The sequence below is a fragment of the Dromiciops gliroides genome, chromosome 4 (assembly GCF_019393635.1).
Source record: "Dromiciops gliroides isolate mDroGli1 chromosome 4, mDroGli1.pri, whole genome shotgun sequence".
NCBI lineage: Eukaryota > Metazoa > Chordata > Mammalia > Microbiotheria > Microbiotheriidae > Dromiciops > Dromiciops gliroides.
In genome coordinates, this window is record NC_057864.1 from 478,865,143 (window position 1) to 478,882,684 (window position 17,542).

At 45.7% G+C, this 17,542-nt stretch overlaps 1 protein-coding gene across 2 annotated transcripts in view; it reads left to right on the top strand.

Moving 5' to 3' along the window:
- Nucleotides 1-592: 592 nt before the first annotated feature.
- Nucleotides 593-17,542, top strand: part of MYL10 (myosin light chain 10) — a 31,939-nt gene continuing 14,989 nt past the window's right edge. The window contains exons 1-4 of one of the 2 annotated variants that reach the window (XM_044005294.1): nucleotides 593-693; nucleotides 14,190-14,282; nucleotides 15,647-15,722; nucleotides 17,129-17,233. In XM_044005294.1, the coding sequence (XP_043861229.1) occupies nucleotides 640-693; nucleotides 14,190-14,282; nucleotides 15,647-15,722; nucleotides 17,129-17,233 (328 nt within the window). In that variant the 5' untranslated portion in view covers nucleotides 593-639. Of the gene's footprint in view, nucleotides 698-14,189; nucleotides 14,283-15,646; nucleotides 15,723-17,128; nucleotides 17,234-17,542 lie in introns of both variants that reach the window. The other variant, XM_044005295.1, reaches the window with a different exon arrangement.

Below are 17,542 nucleotides of genomic sequence, written 5' to 3' on the forward strand. Positions count from 1 at the left end.
CAGACTTTGGAAGAAAACATTTTTGAAGAGGCAGAAGTGAGGAAGGCATGGGGTGAGACCGGTCCCAAATTATGGAAGTGGGAAATGAAGAGCAAATATGAAGGACAGCAGGAAGGTCAGGTGGTATTGCCTTCTTCCCCTCCTTTTATTCAGCTGACTGGTATTTACTGAATACTGGCAAATCCTAGGTGAGTGGCAGGGCAGGAGCCAAGGGAAATTTCAAATGTAGCCCCTGTGAAGTCCAAGACTTTGTGGTCTGGTAGAACTGATCTTCAGGAGTTTGCCCTGGATGGTAGAGTTCATCTCTTGAGTTTCTTTCCTTTTTATGATAAAGGCACAGCGTGTCCACCACGAGCCAGAGGCCCTTGTGCCTGTTGCCCCTTGTCCGCCATGCCTCTCTGAGTGCCCGGTTTGTTCTCTCTGAGAGGGGGCATGTGTCAAGGGCAGCCCTAGCCCAATGTTCATCTATCTCCAGCTTTGTTGCTGGGCAGATCCCAAGTCCTGCGCTGATGAGATGCCAGAGATTCTCCTGGGCTCTGGTTACCACACTTTTGCCACCTTACATCTATTGTCTAAACTTGGAACGGGCATATTTGCCCTCATTGTCAGCGACGCTATAAAAGAGACAATTGCCACTCGATGTGCTATCTTGCAGGTTGGCACGACAGAGGTGGCAGAAAGAACAGCTTTATGGTAGGTAGGGTGTGATGATTTTTCTCTTTTCTTTATTTCACCCCTTTCTTTTTTTCTCTCCCTTTAGCCCCAATGTTCTTGTGTCTCCTCCCCACTTTGCTTCCCAGTCTCTCTCCCATCTTCTCTGTTTGGCTCATCCTGATGGGAGGAAGCTTGAAGCAGCAGGAGCTTAGCTACAGACCTTCTCTGTTCTAACCTGAGGTCATGCCCAGAGGGAGCTGACGGTCTGCCCACGGGCAATAAGGGGCCCTGAGTGCCTCCCTCAGCCCTGCTTCTCACAGTGGCTTGCCTCTACCATACCCCCACTTTGATCTTGTCTTCCCAACCTTGACCACACATCCCCTGCCCTACCCTTGTCTTCCCTCAGCCCCAGTTTTACTGAAAACCCCCTTAAAATTCTAATCTGGCCTTGGTTCCAACCTGGACCTTGTCCCAACAACACAGATCCCATCCCACCAGTCCTAGACTTATTTCCCCCAAAGCTGATCTTATTTTACTAGTTCTGTTCTCATTCTTACCCCTGGCCTCAGTCCTTAAAGCATCCTTCCCACCCCCACCCCCAACCTGAACTTTTCTTTCCATTCTGACCTCCCCCACCGGACTGGCCTCATTCCTTTGGCCCTCCCCTCCCCTCAAACCAGACCTCGTCATCCCAGCCCCTACCATAACTTCATCTTCAATCATCATCTCATCCCGCTCCTCCAGCCTCCAAACCCAACCCTGATATGACCTCTGAACCCTGCATCCCCTCTAGCCCTGACCTTAAAGCCCAATTCCAGCTGTGTCCTCAGCCCCCAGACTGCCGTCACCCAAGTTATGCCCACACCCCACCCATCTGAAGCTTAGCTCCCACTTTATCATCCCTCAGCAATAACAATTTGCTGACTTTGATTTGATTTAATAATAATTTTTTTCTAGGTTTATGGGGAGATGAGAAGGCTGGTGGTTGGGAAAGGAAGGGGGGTGAAGGAGGAACAAAGAAGGGAAGAGGGAGAAGAAGAGAGAGGGAGGCAGGAAGAGTTTGCATTTGCTCAGAACTGGGGCATGGAATGAAGAACTCTGGATGCAGAAGCTCTGTACTGGTCTCTCCCCCACCCTTCCCTTCTCCTTGCTTCCCTCTAAAGGCAGTGGGGCACCATGGGAAAGAATAGAGGATTTCAGAGTTAGAGGGCCTGCCTCTTCTTCTTACTACCCGAGTGACCTTGGGCAAGTCACTTCACTCTCCAGGCCTCAATTTTCTCATCTGTAAAACAAAGGGATTGAACTTGGACTGGAAACTGATTCTTCCTGGTAGCCTCCCAGGGTCCTGTTCTCACAACTGCATTATCATGATGCTGAAATTCTTCCAGGTGTGGAGCTTAGTCTGGGGCCCAGGCAGAGCCAAGCTGTGGGATCCAAAGAGGCTGTTTTCAATCTTCTTTTTCCTGAGTAACCCCCAGACCTGCAGCTGCCCAGAATCCTCGCTAGCAGGGAGAAAAGGGTGCGATGCCTTATTCACAGAGAAGGGCTCCTCTGTGATTCTGACGGGGATCCTTGATCTCAAAGCACTGAGAGAGGTGGCACTGGACCCAGAGAGATGAGGTGCTAATAGCTGGGAGATCTTAACCCCAGAGCTGGAAGGGACCCTCTGAGGCCTATGCTTCTAATGCCCTCATTTTACAGATGAGGAAACTGAGGCACAGGGATGGGAAGTGATTTGCTGAAGGTCACAGCAGGAAGAAACGATTTCTAAGCTCACTTTCAGCTCTAGGGCTGGGATCCTTTGGAGCGTAGGGGAGAACTAGTGCTGGATTTGAGTTAGAATACTGGCTCCGTTACTCATGACCTGTGTGTGACCAGGGGCTGGTCATTAAGTCTTCTTGGTCCTTGGGTCCAGTTTCTGCAAAATAAGAGGATTGAATTAAGAATATAAGGCTGGGGACAGCTAGGTGGTGCAGTGGATAAAGCACTGGCCCTGGATTCAGGAGGACCTTAGTTCAAATCCGACCTCAGACACTTTGACACTTACTAGCTGTGTGACCCTGGGCAAGTCACTTAACCCTCATTGCCCTGCAAAAAAAAAAAAAAAAAAAAGAATATAAGGCTGGAGGAGCCCAACATTCTTCTTTTACATTTGAGGAAACAGAGGCCCACAGAGTGGACCTTTGACCATGAGGGGCCTTATTCCAGGTAGTGATGACAAGAGCTGATGCTTATCTAACACCTTATAAAGTGCTTTACACAAGTCCTCTTGTCTGATCCTTACAACAGCTCTGGGAGGTAGGCGCTGTTATCTTGTTTTACAGACGAGGAAATTGGGGCTGAGTAAGCTTAAGTGACTTGTCCAGGATCACATAGCTGGCAAGAGTCTAAGGTAGGACTTCCTGATTCCCCATCCAGTGCTACCTGGCTCAGAGGCAGGTTCCAGTCTCGGTGCTTTGCCCACTGTCCAACACTGCCCTCACACACTAAAATTATTTCTATCTCTAGAAGCTAGGACTTGCAGGCTCCCAAACAGCTGGTACAGACAGCTTGCTATGTGGGTGGCTGGCTCTTCTGCCTTATTGATGAGACGCCGAATTCCCCTACCCAGTAAAGGGGTACTACGGCCTTGGGAGAGCAAAGGTTTTTGCTCCTGGACCTTGGTCCTTGATTGTTGGTCAGTCATCAGGAACTCAGGGGAGAGAGGTCCTGATGCCACTGGGGGCCAGGCCCTTACATTTTTGGGCCCTTTCTCTGCAGAGGAGAAAGGAGAAAGATCTGAGACTAAAGGGAAGGAGGGGGAGCAGGGGCAAGGGAAGAGGGGGGCTGGAGGGAAGAGAGCGCAGTCTATCTTTCCATAAGGAAGTGATCATTTTTTATTAATCAGAGGGAAATGTATATGTAATTATGTTAGATGAACTCTGTGGGGAGGGCTTTTTTTTCTTTATGATGTCTTAAGGGATTTATAAATATTACAGAGGTTTTATAGCATCATAATATTTCAGCTGTTCAGTAAAGCTTCTTTCAAAGGATTAGTGCAGACAAAGAACCATAGTAAAAATAATTACAAGTCAGCAGAGTGCTTCTAGGCTTTGACAAACAGTCTTGCAAGAGAGGGTGAGATGGACCGGTTCAGGGAGAGCATTTTGGGAATGAGGGGGGAGACCACACAGAGCCTCTGGAATGAAATTCCAAGGGCCAGAGGACCCAGTGAGCAAATTCCACTGCACGCAGGGCCTCCCGTTTGCCTTGGGGGTCGGAGTCTGTCTTTGGGGAGAGGGAGTGTCCCCAAGACAGAAGAGCAGGCTGGACTCGGGTGTCTGCTGCCTGGGCTTAGGAGGGGCGCGTCAGCCTCGCTGGAGTTCTGGTCTGGAGTTTGGCTCATTCCCTCCTACCTTGTTTGCGAGAACAAGAAAACAGTGTAATTTATCTTGCCTCCATCCAAAATAAGACTAAGAGAGCATAGCTCTAGACTTGGAAGGGACTTGGGAGGCCATCTAGTCTAGCTCTCTCATTTTACAGATGGGGAAACCGAGGCCCAGGAAGGTGAAGGGACTCTAGATCAAGTTTTCTAAAGTGCTTTGTAACCTCTGAAGTTATCTGGAATATGCCATCTGATCTAAGGGCAGACCCTGACTCTCCCGAGGAGGGCATGAGCAGGAGCCTCACTCTTGAGGAGGGGGCCCCTGCTTCTACTTCTTGTACAAATGAGGACAGTCTGACCCAGGTGGGTGAAGTGACTTGTCCACAGCCATGCTAAGCCTCAGAAGTGGGATTTGAACCCAGTTTTCTGGCTTCAGTGCTCTTTTTGCCATCCCGACCTGCCTCACAGGGAAGGGACCTTTGGAGGGACGTGCTCCGATTCAGGCTGTAGCTGAAAGGGGAACAGTGTATTAGGCTGATTGTGCTTTTAAGGGAAATGGGTTGGATATTTCTTGTGTGAGAAGTGTGATTTGCGTGTGTGTGTGTTGAGGTAGATTGTGTTGTGTATTTGAAAAACTGTAAGCCAAATACAAGCAAATCTGTATTTACTTAGCCCCTACTGTATGCACAGGGCTGTAGACACTTGGGATGAGGTAGGGGTGGTTGGGGAGAGAAAACACAAGATGTGTGTGGGAGTGGCTGTGGTTGACTGGTTCCAGGTGGAGAAGGCAGGACTGGGAGTGTATAAAAGGGAAATTTATGTCAGGACTGGTGTGTGTGTGTGTGTGTGTGTGTGGGGTGTATGTGTATGTATGGGGAGTGTGTGTGTGTATGTATGTGGGGGTTTTATGTGTGTGTGGAATGTATATGTGTTCTTGTGTGTATGAGTGGTGTGTGTGTTTCTATGTAGTGAAGGAGACAGAGATGGAAGGACAGGAGGGACAGAATGAGAAGAGTAACAGGGAAATTCAGCTTGGAAAACAAAGAAAAGGAGAGAAAAGCAGATTTAGAAAAGTCACAAGGGGAAGAAAAAAAAGGAGGGAGACAGAGAGAGAGAGAGAGAGAGAGAGAGAGAGAGAGAGAGAGAGAGAGAGAGAGAGAGAGAGAGAGAGAAGAGAGGGAGACAGGGAGGGAGGGGCAGGAAGGCAGCCTGGTGGCTGGAGAAGAGCCACTCCAGGGAGCTGCAGGATGTAACTGGTCCTCTCTGCTGGGCAGAGGACCGAGGAGAGGCTGAGGGAGAAAGCCCCAGAACAGAATTACAGCCAATGCTAATTGTATTTAAATCGAAGGTTTGAAATGCAAATTGGGTCCTTGGGGAAGGCCCCTGGGCCAGCCCCTCCTGGGTCCTCCCCATCTGGCCTTCACCTGCCCCAGGAGGGCCTGACAGCCAAGAGCAGCGGGACCCTTCCCCCTGCCGGGGGCATCTCATCCATTTCATAATGAATGAAGCCAAGGGAGATGAAGGCCCCCACCCCTCATGGGGAGCTGACCCTGAGGCCCACTAGATTCTGGCCCCATCTGTCAAACCTCATTTCTCATTGCTCACCTATGCCAGGCCAGTAAAGTCCTTGCAAATTCCTCACTGCCACATCTTTGCCCATGTTGTTCCCTCCGTCTGGGATGACCTCTTTCACACCTGCTTTGTGCAATCTTATCCATTTGATCCTCACATCAGCTGCATATTACTTGTACTTGTAGTATTATCCCCACTTTCAAGATGAAGAAATTGAGGCTTGGAAAGGCAAATGACTTGCCCAAGGACATACAACTGTTAAGTAGTAGAGCTGGGATCTGAACCCAGGTCTTCTTGACTCCAGATCCGCTGTGGTCTTTCCATTACCCTACAGCTATTCCTGAATTCTGGATTTGACCCACCCTTCAAGGCCCAGGTCCTAGGCTACCTCCTCTAGTAAGCAGCTGAAGGGCCTTCTTTCCCTCAGTAATAATTGCTCACTCCTAGGCATGACTGGCCAATAGTTCAGGTGAAAAAGTCCTGGGGATTTTGGGTGTGTGTGTGTGTGAGATTCATGTGAGTAGTAGTGAGATCTAGCAGTCAAACTAGCTAAATCAACTGCAGAAGTACATGAATAGGTTCAGTCATTTTCAGTCATGTTTGAGTCTTGGTGACCCCATTTGGGGTTTTCTTGGCAGAGATACTAGAATAGTTTATTTTCTTCTTCAGCTCATTTTATAGAAAAGGAAACTGAGGCAAACAGGGTGAAGTGACTTGCCCAGGGTCACACAGCCAGCAACTGTTTGAGGTTGGATTTGAACTCGGGTCTTCCTGGTTCTAGAGGTCTATTGCTCTATGCCCTATGGCACCACCTAGCCACCCCACTTTAATAGGAGAATGCATTAAGACTAATAGGAATTATTGTTAATCTCTTATTCTCTTAATAAGTGAAACATGTTGTCGGGACTATTTAAAGCAAGCATCCCCTCCTTCCTTCATCTCTCTTCCCTCCTCTGCTCTTCTTTCTTTTCTACTTTTTGGTTAAATCTTCAATTATTTATTTTAAACATGAACATTTCACTTCACAAAGAACCGAAAAGAGAGGATTGTAGATGAAACCGTGAATCTATTACATACGACTTGTTTTTTCCATAAAGTATTTATTAAATTTAACACAACTGCACCAGCAATGCTTGGCTCTGTCCCCTTCTAAACTTCCTTCTCCTCACTGAGGCACATTTAAAAGATATTGTATTGATGCTTTGTTCTTTTCTTTTTTTCATCATTCCCCACTTTCTTCCAACCTTCCATGGTTGTTATTTATTAGGAGAGACAGTTAGAACCTTGTGCTGTTTCCCTCCTCAAAAAATCTTTAAAATATAAACTTCCTCTAATATAGTAACTGGAGGCAGTTAAGTGGCTCTGTGGTTAGAGGGCTTAGCCTGGAGTCAAGAAGTCTCAAACATTAATGAGCCGTGTGACCCTGGGTAAGTCATTTAACCTCTGTTTGCCACTGGAGAAGGAAATGGCAAACTGCTCTAGTATCTTTACCAAGAAAACCCTGTACAGGGTCATGAAGAGTTGGACACAACTGAACAACAATATAGTAATTATATTAAATGTAATATGTATATATGTATACTTATATATACATACAAACTTTTTTTGTGGGGCAATGGGGGTTAAGTAACTTGCCCAGGGTCACACAGCTAGTAAGTGTCAAGTGTCTGAGGCCGGATTTGAACTCAGGTCCTCCTGAATGCAGGGCTGGTGCTTTATCCACTGTGCCACCTAGCCGCACCTAACCCTTTCCTTTTATAGATGAGGAAATGAAGGTCCATGGATGTGAAATTACAAACCCTAGGTCACACAGGGATTGAGAATCAGAAGCAGGATTTGAACCCAGAGCCCTTCCTCTATACTGTAGCAATTCTTTAAAGTCCAGTCAGGTCCTATGACTCCAAATCTAGTCCTCTTTCTGCTGTACCATGTGACTCTTTGGCATGTCAGGGAACCTCTCTGGCCACCATTTTCTTTTTCACCTCATGGGGAGCTTGAGACAGTTTATCTGAAATTCCTTCCAGTATTAAATCCCAAGATGCTGAATCAGTCCCATACTCCCGTGCCTATAAAGTCCTCCATAGTCATCATGACCCTGCCCAACCTTTCCTCACCCTACCCTCCTTGACTCTTGATTTCCTGGTCATCACATGCCAGTGCCTCTAGTGGACCACCAAGGCTTCTTCCCATTCTTAAATCCAGTGATGCTCTGGTGCCAGACACTGCCCTGGCATGGTGCTGGCTTTTGCTTTGACATGTCTGGGTCCATACATTAGACTTTTTCTTTCGAAACCTCCAAGTCCCTAAAATCAAAGCATTTAGACAAAAGGTTTGAGAGAAGAGGAAAGAGACTGGTTGGTACAATGTGTTGCTTGGGCACCCATTCTGGGGCAGGGGCAGGAGATGCTGATTATTCTTTATTATTGTTATTACTATTTTTTTTTAAATACTAAAAATAACGAAAAAGATTCTGGGAAACAGCCCAGTTGAAAGAACATTAGCATTTGTGATATAATAAAGTGATTAGAGGCTGCTATGAAGTTGGCCTTTTAATTATTCAGCAAAGGGAACTGTGCTGTTCAGCACAGAGGGGTGATTAAGGGATGCAAGGAAGAATATAAACCACCTCATTCCAGGCTGGCCCAGCCCTCCTGCTGTTTCCTCCCCCAGGGTTCTGCAAGCCCTCCAGCTCCTTCTAGGCACACCTGCCTCTGAACCCTCTTGACAGTGTGAGGAAGGGGAATAAAGGGGAACCAAATGGACATCACTGAGGAAGCCTCCATGAAGCTGTGGAAAATGAGAAGCATGGATGGAGATTGTGGATGGAGGGAGGGCATAGTTCCCCTGCATTCTGCCTGAGTCAAGCCATACCTGGAACAGTGTTCAGTTCTGGAGAACACATTTCAGACAGGATGTTGGTGAGCGGTGGCATGGTGTAGTAGGGACGAAGCAGCCTTCTGAGTCAGGGAGACCTGGGTTCAAATCTTACTTCTGAGACATACTGGCTGTATGACCCTGGGCAAGTCATCTAACCCAATGCCATAGGCAACTGTTTAAGACTGTAAACAAAGACTAGTCTACAAAGAGTCAGGGAAGTTCCCTATATTGATGAAATCACAGGGACCATTGATGAACTAGAGTTTGTCCTTAGGAGAGGGACTAGGATGATGGGAAGACTGGAAATTCCATATGAAGATTGGTCCAAGGAATTGGGATATTTGTCTTCAAATATTTGAGGGTGGGTGGTTTGGGGGGAGGGGCAGAGTCAAAGGGTCTGGGTTCAAATCCAGGCTTTTCCCTTTACTATGTATATAAATCACTTAACCTATCTGTGCTTAAATTCTTTCATCTACAAAAAGGAGATATTTGGATTCAATCTTATGGTCCCTTCCAATACTAAATCCTGTAATTAAATGATGGCACAGTAGAAAGAGAACTAGCTCTGAAGTCAAAGGACCTGGGTTCAAATTTTGCCTTTTATGCTTATTCTCTGTGTGACCCTGAGCAAGACACTTTACCACTCAAGGCTTTCGTTTCCTTATCCAATTAGATGAGTTTATCTCTGAGATTCCTCCCAGCTCCAAGTCAATGATCCTATAATATTCCTACCTGTGTGATCTTGGGCAAGTCACAGTTGGGATTCTCTGGACCTTGAGGGTACAGTGAAGGGGTTTGGATGAGGTGGCCCTTGAGGTCCTTTTCAACTTTAGATCTTGTGATCATATAATCATAAAGGAATGAGAAAAAGCTTCAGTGACAATAGGTAGCTCATAATAATAGCTATTACTAATCCAATATTACCTCATTGGATCCTCATGATAACCCTCTGAGGTAGATGCTGTTATTATTCCAATTTTACAGTTGGGGAAACTGAGGCCAATAGAAGTTAAGTGATTTGCTCAGGGTCCCACAGCTAGTAAGTGTCTGAGGCTGGATTTGAACTCAGGTCTTCCTGACTTTGGACCCAGTGCTCTATCCACTGTAGCGCCACCTAGCTGCCTCTGGATAACTATTTATTTCTCAGTGATATAGGCGGAGGCATTCTTTTTCATGGATGGTTGGGCCAGATGGTCCCCATGTTCCCTACTCTGATTCTATACTGCATGAGTGACGTCCTGAGGAAAATAAGAGACTGGGATAGCCTTGGTCTGGGTGACCCAATAGCTTAATTAAAGAACAGCCGAGTATCTTGGAATCTGGGAAAATGCAGTTGCTTTGAATTACATGCTGTTTTGGCTCAGCCAATATTTTCTTGGCAAAGGCCTCTCTCTTTATGGATCTGTCTCTCAATTGTGCCAGACTTGCCCATCCCACTTGTTGCTGTCTGTCAGGCAGGGAAAGAGATCATTGCCCTCCTCCCATTCTGGGGCTGATCCAGTTACTCACCAGCCAGGTTAGGCTAATAGGTCCATATATATATATATAGAGAGAGAAGGGACCTGAGAGATCATCCAATCCAACCCCCTCATTTTACATATTAATAAACTGAGGCCCACAAGAGCTGAAGGGATTGGCTTAAGGTAAGCAGAAGAGCTGGAATTTGGACCCAGAAATCAGAACTCTTTCTACTGAACAACATCTATGAGGCCCAGTGTGCAAGGCGCCATGTCATGCTGCCCTCCCTTTATCCTTGCCCATGTGAACAGCTTTTCCCCTGGGTTACCCTCAGGCTCATAGCCCCTACCCCCTCAGAGTAAATCATATTGACTTCCAGGGACTGACACATTAGGAGCCAGACTTTAGATATTGGTCTGAACACAGGGATCCCTGCTGAGTGGAATGGAGGCTTGAGAGTCTCACATGTTCTGGCATCTTGGAAAGCCAGAGACCCATGGAGTCATTTCATTTTTTTTTTGTGGGGCAATGATGGTTAAGTGACTTGCCCAGGGTTACACAGCTAATAAGTGTCAAGTGTCTGAGGCTGGACTTGAACTCAGGTCCTCCTGATTCCAGGGCTGGTGCTTTATCCACTGTGCTACCTAGTTGCCCCCGCCCTGTGAGTCATTTCAATGGGGGAATGGATGCCTTTTTGCCACATGCCTCTTTGGTGGGACTCAGGGCAACTTGTATTACCAGCTGACAGACGTAGGAAGCTTGTCTTTGGTGCCTACCCTTCCCAGTGCCCATCCTCCTCGGCTTTCTTAGAGTCAAGTGCTTGTTCAAACAATCTCTGTCCCAAGGGTTTTCAAACTTATTGATTCTTTTCAGTCATGACTGACTCTTTGTGATCCCATTTGGAGTTTTCTTGGCAAAGATATTGAAGTGTTTTGCCATTTGCTCCTCCAGCTCATTTTATAGATGTGGAAACTGAGGGACAAACAGGGTCAAGTGACTTACCCAGGGTCATAGTACTCTATCCACTACACCACCTAGCTGTTCCCCCCTTCCCCAACACACCACCTTCATATATCCAGAGACTAGTTTCTACGACTATGATTTCTCTAACACCAGCATGAGGCTCTTAAAATATTCAGTGGGCCTAATCAGCAGTGTGTGTCCATACCTCCTCCCGCCCACCATTCTCTTCAAGAGTCTACCAATTTAGTTCAACTTGGTTGTTGTTGCTTTTTAGCCTGGAACTGTGATCTCATCAGTGCAGGGGGCTAGTGAGAAAGAACTGTCTCTCCTCAAGTAGCTCCTGTCCTCTTCAGTTTGAGAGAGCTGCCTAGGGGGATTAACTAGGGAAGTAAATCAGGCCGGGTAACACAGTCCATTTGTCAGAGTCAGAACTCAAATTCAGCTCTTCCTGACTCCAGTGCTAGCTCTCCATCCACTGTGGAATCTTGCCCCTATTTCTAGCTTTACATGAATTGAGCCCCTCTGCAGAAATACTGATGGGTGGTCTTCCAGGCTCATCTTGGTCTCTAGTCAGTGAAGTGGAACTCACTACTTCCTAGGGCAGCCCCTTCCATTTGGGGATTGTTCTAATTATCATGAAGTTTTCCTTTCATCAACTGAAATTGGTCTTTTTGTAACTTCCACACATTGTTCCTACTTATGCCCTTTGGGGGAAAAGCAGAGTGGGTCTAATCCAATCTTTCAAACACTTGAAGACAACTTTCCTCTCTCACCCAAATTTTCTCTTCTACACACCACATATCTCCTACCTTCTTCAACTGATCCTCATGTGGCATAGTCTCCAGGTTCTCTCCTGGATGAACTCAAATTTGCCCATGTCTTTCCTAAAAATGGGATGCCCAGAATTGAACATGACACTCGCCATGTGTTCTAACCAGGGGAGAGGATGGGAGAGAAGATGCTCAGACCACAGACTTGGGCTGCCCCTATAGTTAGGGAACATGATGTAGATGACTCCCAAAAGGAAACCAAGAAGTGGTCAGATAAATAGGTAGAGAACTAAGAGAGAGTTAAGTCCTGAAAGTCTAAAGAAGTGAGAATATCTAAAGAGAGTATAGTGTATGGTATGAAATACTTCAGAGATGTCAAGAAGGATGAAGAAAAGGACACCATTCTTTTTTTTTAAATGTATAAGGTATTTTATTTTTTCCGTTACATGTAAAGATAGTTCTCAACTTTTGTTTATACAAGCTTTACAATTTCAGATTTTTCTCCCTCCCTCCCCTCCCTCCCCCCTCCCCTAGACAGCAGGTAATCTGATATAGGTTATGTCTATATATCTCTATACATATACATATAGATATAGATATATACACACACACATATATATACACATAATAACATTAATCCTATTTCTGCATTAATCCTGTTACAAGAGAAAAAAACAGAGCAGTGATGCAAAACCTCAAAATAGAAAAAAAAAACACAACAGCACCCAAAACAAAAGAAATAATATGGTTCAATCAGCATCTATACTCCACAGTTCTTTCTTTTTTTTCTTGGATTTGGAGATCCTCTTCTATCATGAGTTCCCTGGAACTCTTCTGTACCATTGCATTGGTGAGAAGAATATAGTCCATCACAGTAGGTCAACACTCAATGTTGATGATACTGTGTACAATGTTCTTCTGGTTCTGCTCATCTCACTCATCATCAGCTCACGTAAGACCCTCCAGGTTTCTCTGAACTCCTCCTGCTCATCATTTCTTACAGCACAATAGTATTCCATTGTATTCATATACCACAACTTGTCCAGCCATTCCCCAATTGATGGGCACCCCCTCAACTTCCAATTCCTTGCTACCACGTAAAGAGCAGCTATAAATATTTTTGTACATGTGGGTCCCTTTCCTCCTTCCATGATTTCTTTGGGCAAAAGACCTAAAAGTGGAATTGCTGGGTCAAAGGGTATGCACAGCTTTATTGCCCTTTGGGAATAATTCCAAATTGCTCTCCAGAATGGTTGGATCAGCTCACAGCTCCACCAACAATGCATTAGTGTTCCAATTTGGACACCATTCTTAACAATAAAGAGATCATTAGTGACTTTAGAAAGGCCAGTTGCCACTGAGTGATGATGCTAGAAGTCAGATTGTAGTGAGTTCCACAGGGTGAGAGCATTTTTAAGGAGTTTGGCTTAAAAAAGGAGGAGAAATATTGGAGGATAGCTTGAGGGAATGGTAGGGTCTAATGAGGGTTTTTTAAAAGGGTGAAGGAGAGCTAGGTGTGCTTGTAAGCAGCTGGAAAGGAACCAATAGATAAGAAGAAAGAGAGAGAGGCTTAGAAAGAGGGGTAGGAATGCTCACAAGGCCAATCAGCTGGAGAACACTGGTCATTGAGCTATTTCTGAATCGACCCAACCATCATCAACCAATCATCGTGATTGCATCTGTCCAAATTGTCCCCAAGACTCCATGTGAGAGATTCCTGTGGCAACTTTATCAGATGTTTTGCTAAAATGCACATATGATCAACCATCTCTGTTGATTGAGTGTGCCTTCATTTGTCCAACATGTATTGATCACCTACTCTAACTCATCAATCAGACTTGGTCCTTGTCTTCAAGGAGTTTCTAATCTAGTAGAGAATAAAAGAAGTACACACATAACTATAACTCCTTCCCAACTCCCACCCCCATGCTGCCAAAAAAAAAAAATAATGGGGAGAGAGACAGTTGTTACCTTGAGGAACTTCATGGTGGCATTTGAAGAATGGAGAACATTTCAGCAGGGGGCGCTTGGGTGGGAATGTGGATGGAAATTTAAGGCGTAGGAAATGGCAATTAGAATGAGCTTTAATTTTCTCCTCTATAAAATGAAAGGGCTATGTTAGATGATCTATAAGCTTGAAAATTCTATGATTCTATTCTCTGAATCCTTGAGGGTGGAGACTGTTAGTTACATCCTTTAGAATACCATTGCCCTATAGCTTAATGATCCTTTCCCTTATGCCCCAAGGTTGGGTGGGCTGGGAAGATGTGATGCTTATTTACAAGGCTTCAGTAAGATCGTGCTCTCTCTCTGGTTTGGGAGTGGGGAGCTGGTATGGCTATTAACACAGGTAGGGATGGTAATAATATGGTCTTTAATAATATAGGGCTTTTAACTTTTTCTCCAAGGTGCTTTCATGGGGACTTTCTGCCCCAGTGTTGGGAAGTTGTGGGCTGTGGTGGCTGCTGGTGCTTGTGTCTGCATGTCCAAGTGGTAATGACTGACGTCACATACATATTGGTTCATTGCAGGCTCCCAAAAAGGCAAAGAAGAGGGCAGAGGGAGGAGCTGGCTCCAATGTGTTCTCCATGTTTGACCAATCCCAGATCCAGGAGTTTAAAGAGGTTAGTTCCTTCAAAATAGAGTTAGGGCCCCCGCCTGTCCCAACTTGAGTAAAAACCTGTTTCTCTGAGCAAAACTTCTGTGTGAAAATCTAGATAGAGAAAGACAGAGAGATAGAGACAAGGGGAAATCTGGAGACACACAGAGTGACAAGAAATGGTGAAGAAAGGAGAGGAGGTGAGAAGAGATGAGGAGAACAAAGGAGAGGAAAAAAGAGAAGAGAAGTGAGAAGGGGAAGAAAAGAGATGTGGAATAGGGGTGTCTAGAATCTGCTCTAAGAATATGCCCCAAAAGCTTTCTTTAGATCATCAACTCCCACGCTCAGCCCCCGAGTACATGTGAAATTGGACTCAAGTTCTACAATGTTGATTTACACCCGATGTTTGAAGAGCACACTGATTTCTTAAAGCAACGTATACTTGAGGAGGCAATGTAGCTAAGTAGCAAAGTCTTTGTGCTCAGAGTACCTGGCTTTAAATTCCAGCTCTTGACAGTTAATACCTGTGTGACCTTGAGCTAGTCATTTTACTTCCCTCAGCCACAGTTGCCTCAACTATAAAATGAGGAGGTTGAGATTGGTCTCTAAGGCTCCTTCTACCTCTAGAACCATCATCCTATGATTTTAAAACTGTGTGCTTCCCCCCTCTCAAAGGGGGACCTGATACTGATGCCCAAAAGGAGTGGTTTCAAGGGCAGAATGTGGGTGGGTTAGAGAGTCTTGGGCCCATTCCTTCTTCCCACTGCATCTGGACTGCCAAGCAAGTTCTTGAGTAAGTCACTTCATTTCCAACCCTCAGTTTCCCCATCTGCATAATGAGGGGATTGGATTACACGGCTTCTGGGATTCCTTCCTTCTCTAAATCTATGATCCCAAATGGTTCTTCCTGAGCCCTGTCTGCTAAATGTCAGGGTTTGCTTTGTGGTAGTGTGCCCACATCTTTTTCACCTTGAATTTCCTTCTTTCTGGGAAGAATGAATTGGGCATTTAGCTGGCCCGTCCATAGAAATGGGTGGGAAGAGGGCTAGGGTCATTGGAAAACCATGCCTTGAGCTTCATGAATAACAGCCCTCATGGGTTAAAAGAATGAATGACTGGGGCCAAGTGCATTGGCTGGGACCCAAGCATTAACTTGGTAAAGGGAAGTTTGAGTGGACTTAATTAAGCTTCTCACCAACAAGCATCGATGTGTTGAAAGTATGAAATGCCCAAGAGTTCCATAGGCTGAAGAAAGATGAATAATATGGAACAGAATCTGGGGCCTTGTCCTCAAATGATAATAAAAACATGTTCATGGATGTGAGGGAGGGAGGTGAGCAGGAGGTTGAGAAGGAACCAGTTACTAATGGGCCATTTGTTCTTTATTAGGCTTTCACCATCATGGATCAGAACCGGGATGGCTTCATTGATAAAAATGACCTGAGAGACACCTTTGCTGCCCTGGGTAATGCTCAGAGATAAAGAATTATAATGATGCTCACAATAGCTCAATGTTAAGGTTATATTCTAGACTGTTACAAAGAACTTCACGTACACTGCTATTTAATCCTCACAATATCCTTGTGAGTAAGTAGTAAAAATATTCATTCATTCATTCAATATTTAACAAACCCCTATTCTATACAGAACCATATGCTAGGAGCTAGGGGACTGTTTTAATGGAGTTTTAAGCAGGGTTTGGGATCCCAGGGTATGGTACCAGGTTTTTGTATGTTGCTAGGGGGAAGAGCCTAAGAAGCAAATGAGAGCTCCTCATTGAAGCCCTGGTTTTGGGGAGAGCGGTCCTACTATGGGCATGTAGGGCTCCCAGTGCCAGCTCTTGTTCCCTGTGTTCCCTAAGCTGTGGCTTGGGACATGGAGGTGGCTATCCAGTCCTGCTCAACTGTTGATGCTTAAAAAGAGACATGATGGAATATAGCAAAAGACTGGAGCCAGTAGAGAGAGATAATAAGGCAAGCAGGTTTAATTGAGAGGAAATACTCCCAACACGAAAGGTGGTAAGAAGGGTGGAAACGAGTCAGGTTTATGGGAATGCCATTTGATAGGCCATCAATAGCCCCAAAGTCCAATGTGTTCTTTTTTTTGTGTGAGGCAATTGGGGTTAAGTGACTTGCCCAGGGTCATACCTAGTAAGTGTTAAGTGTCTAAGGCTGGATTTGAACTCAGGTCCTCCTGGATTCAGGGCCAGTGCTCTATCCACTGCACCACCTAGCTGCCCCAGCCCAATGTGTTCTTAACTGGGTCAAGAAGGAGGGGAGGGAGGAATTTCTCCCTGGTGTGTGGGGAGAATCCCTGGAGAATTGGTGGTTAGTTAATATTCAGAGTCTCTGCCAATGAGAAGAAGTGCTTTTGACAATTATCAAAGGCCTTACCTTATTTAGTTGGGTTGAATAATGGGAACTGGGTTTGCCTAGCTTCTTCAATTTGAGGGGCAGGGAGCCCACTGAGCTTCTTGTGTTTGTTTCAGTCCTTTTACAGTCATGTCCGACTCTTCATGGCTCCATTTGAGGTTTTCTTGGCAAAGATCCTGGAGTAATTTGCCATTTCCTTCTCCAGCTCATTTTACAGATGAGGAAATTGAGGCAAACAGGGTGAAGTGACTTGGCCAGACTTGAACTCAGGAAGATGAGTCTTCCTGACTCAAGGCCCCTAGCCACCCCCATGATTAACCTCACTTTATAAATGGGGAATCTAAGGTTCAGATAGGTCAAGTGACTTACCCAAGGTCACTCAGGTAGCGAGCAGCAGTCAGAAATCAGGTCCTCCTCTTTTGATTCCAGATCCAATTCACTTTCTATCACCCCCTGAAGGTCCAAATGTCCATAACTCCCTTCAATCTTCTGCTCACAGGTCGTCTCAATGTCAAGAATGAAGAGTTGGAAGCCATGGTGAAGGAGGCTCCAGGTCCCATCAACTTCACTGTCTTCCTGACCATGTTTGGTGAGAAACTGAAGGGTGAGCATCCTTCGAAGTATCAGCAGAAACAGGCAGAGGGACAGGCAGGGCTGGGGGACGGGGCGTTGGGCCAAGTGCGACCTGGAGGGTGGTGGTCTTGGGATTGGAATTAAGGCCCACCGTGTTCAAGCTCTGGCTGCTTAGCATCATCTGCCATCAACTTTTTCTGAACTTTTGTGCTGCCTGCCTGCCCCGTCCTTCTCCTGCTCACCCCAATCCCTGTAACCTTCCCCTTCCTCGTTTCTATCTCTTGGTTTCTCTGGCCGCATTTAAGACTCTGCCTGTTGCGGAAGGCTTCTCCCTGTTCCC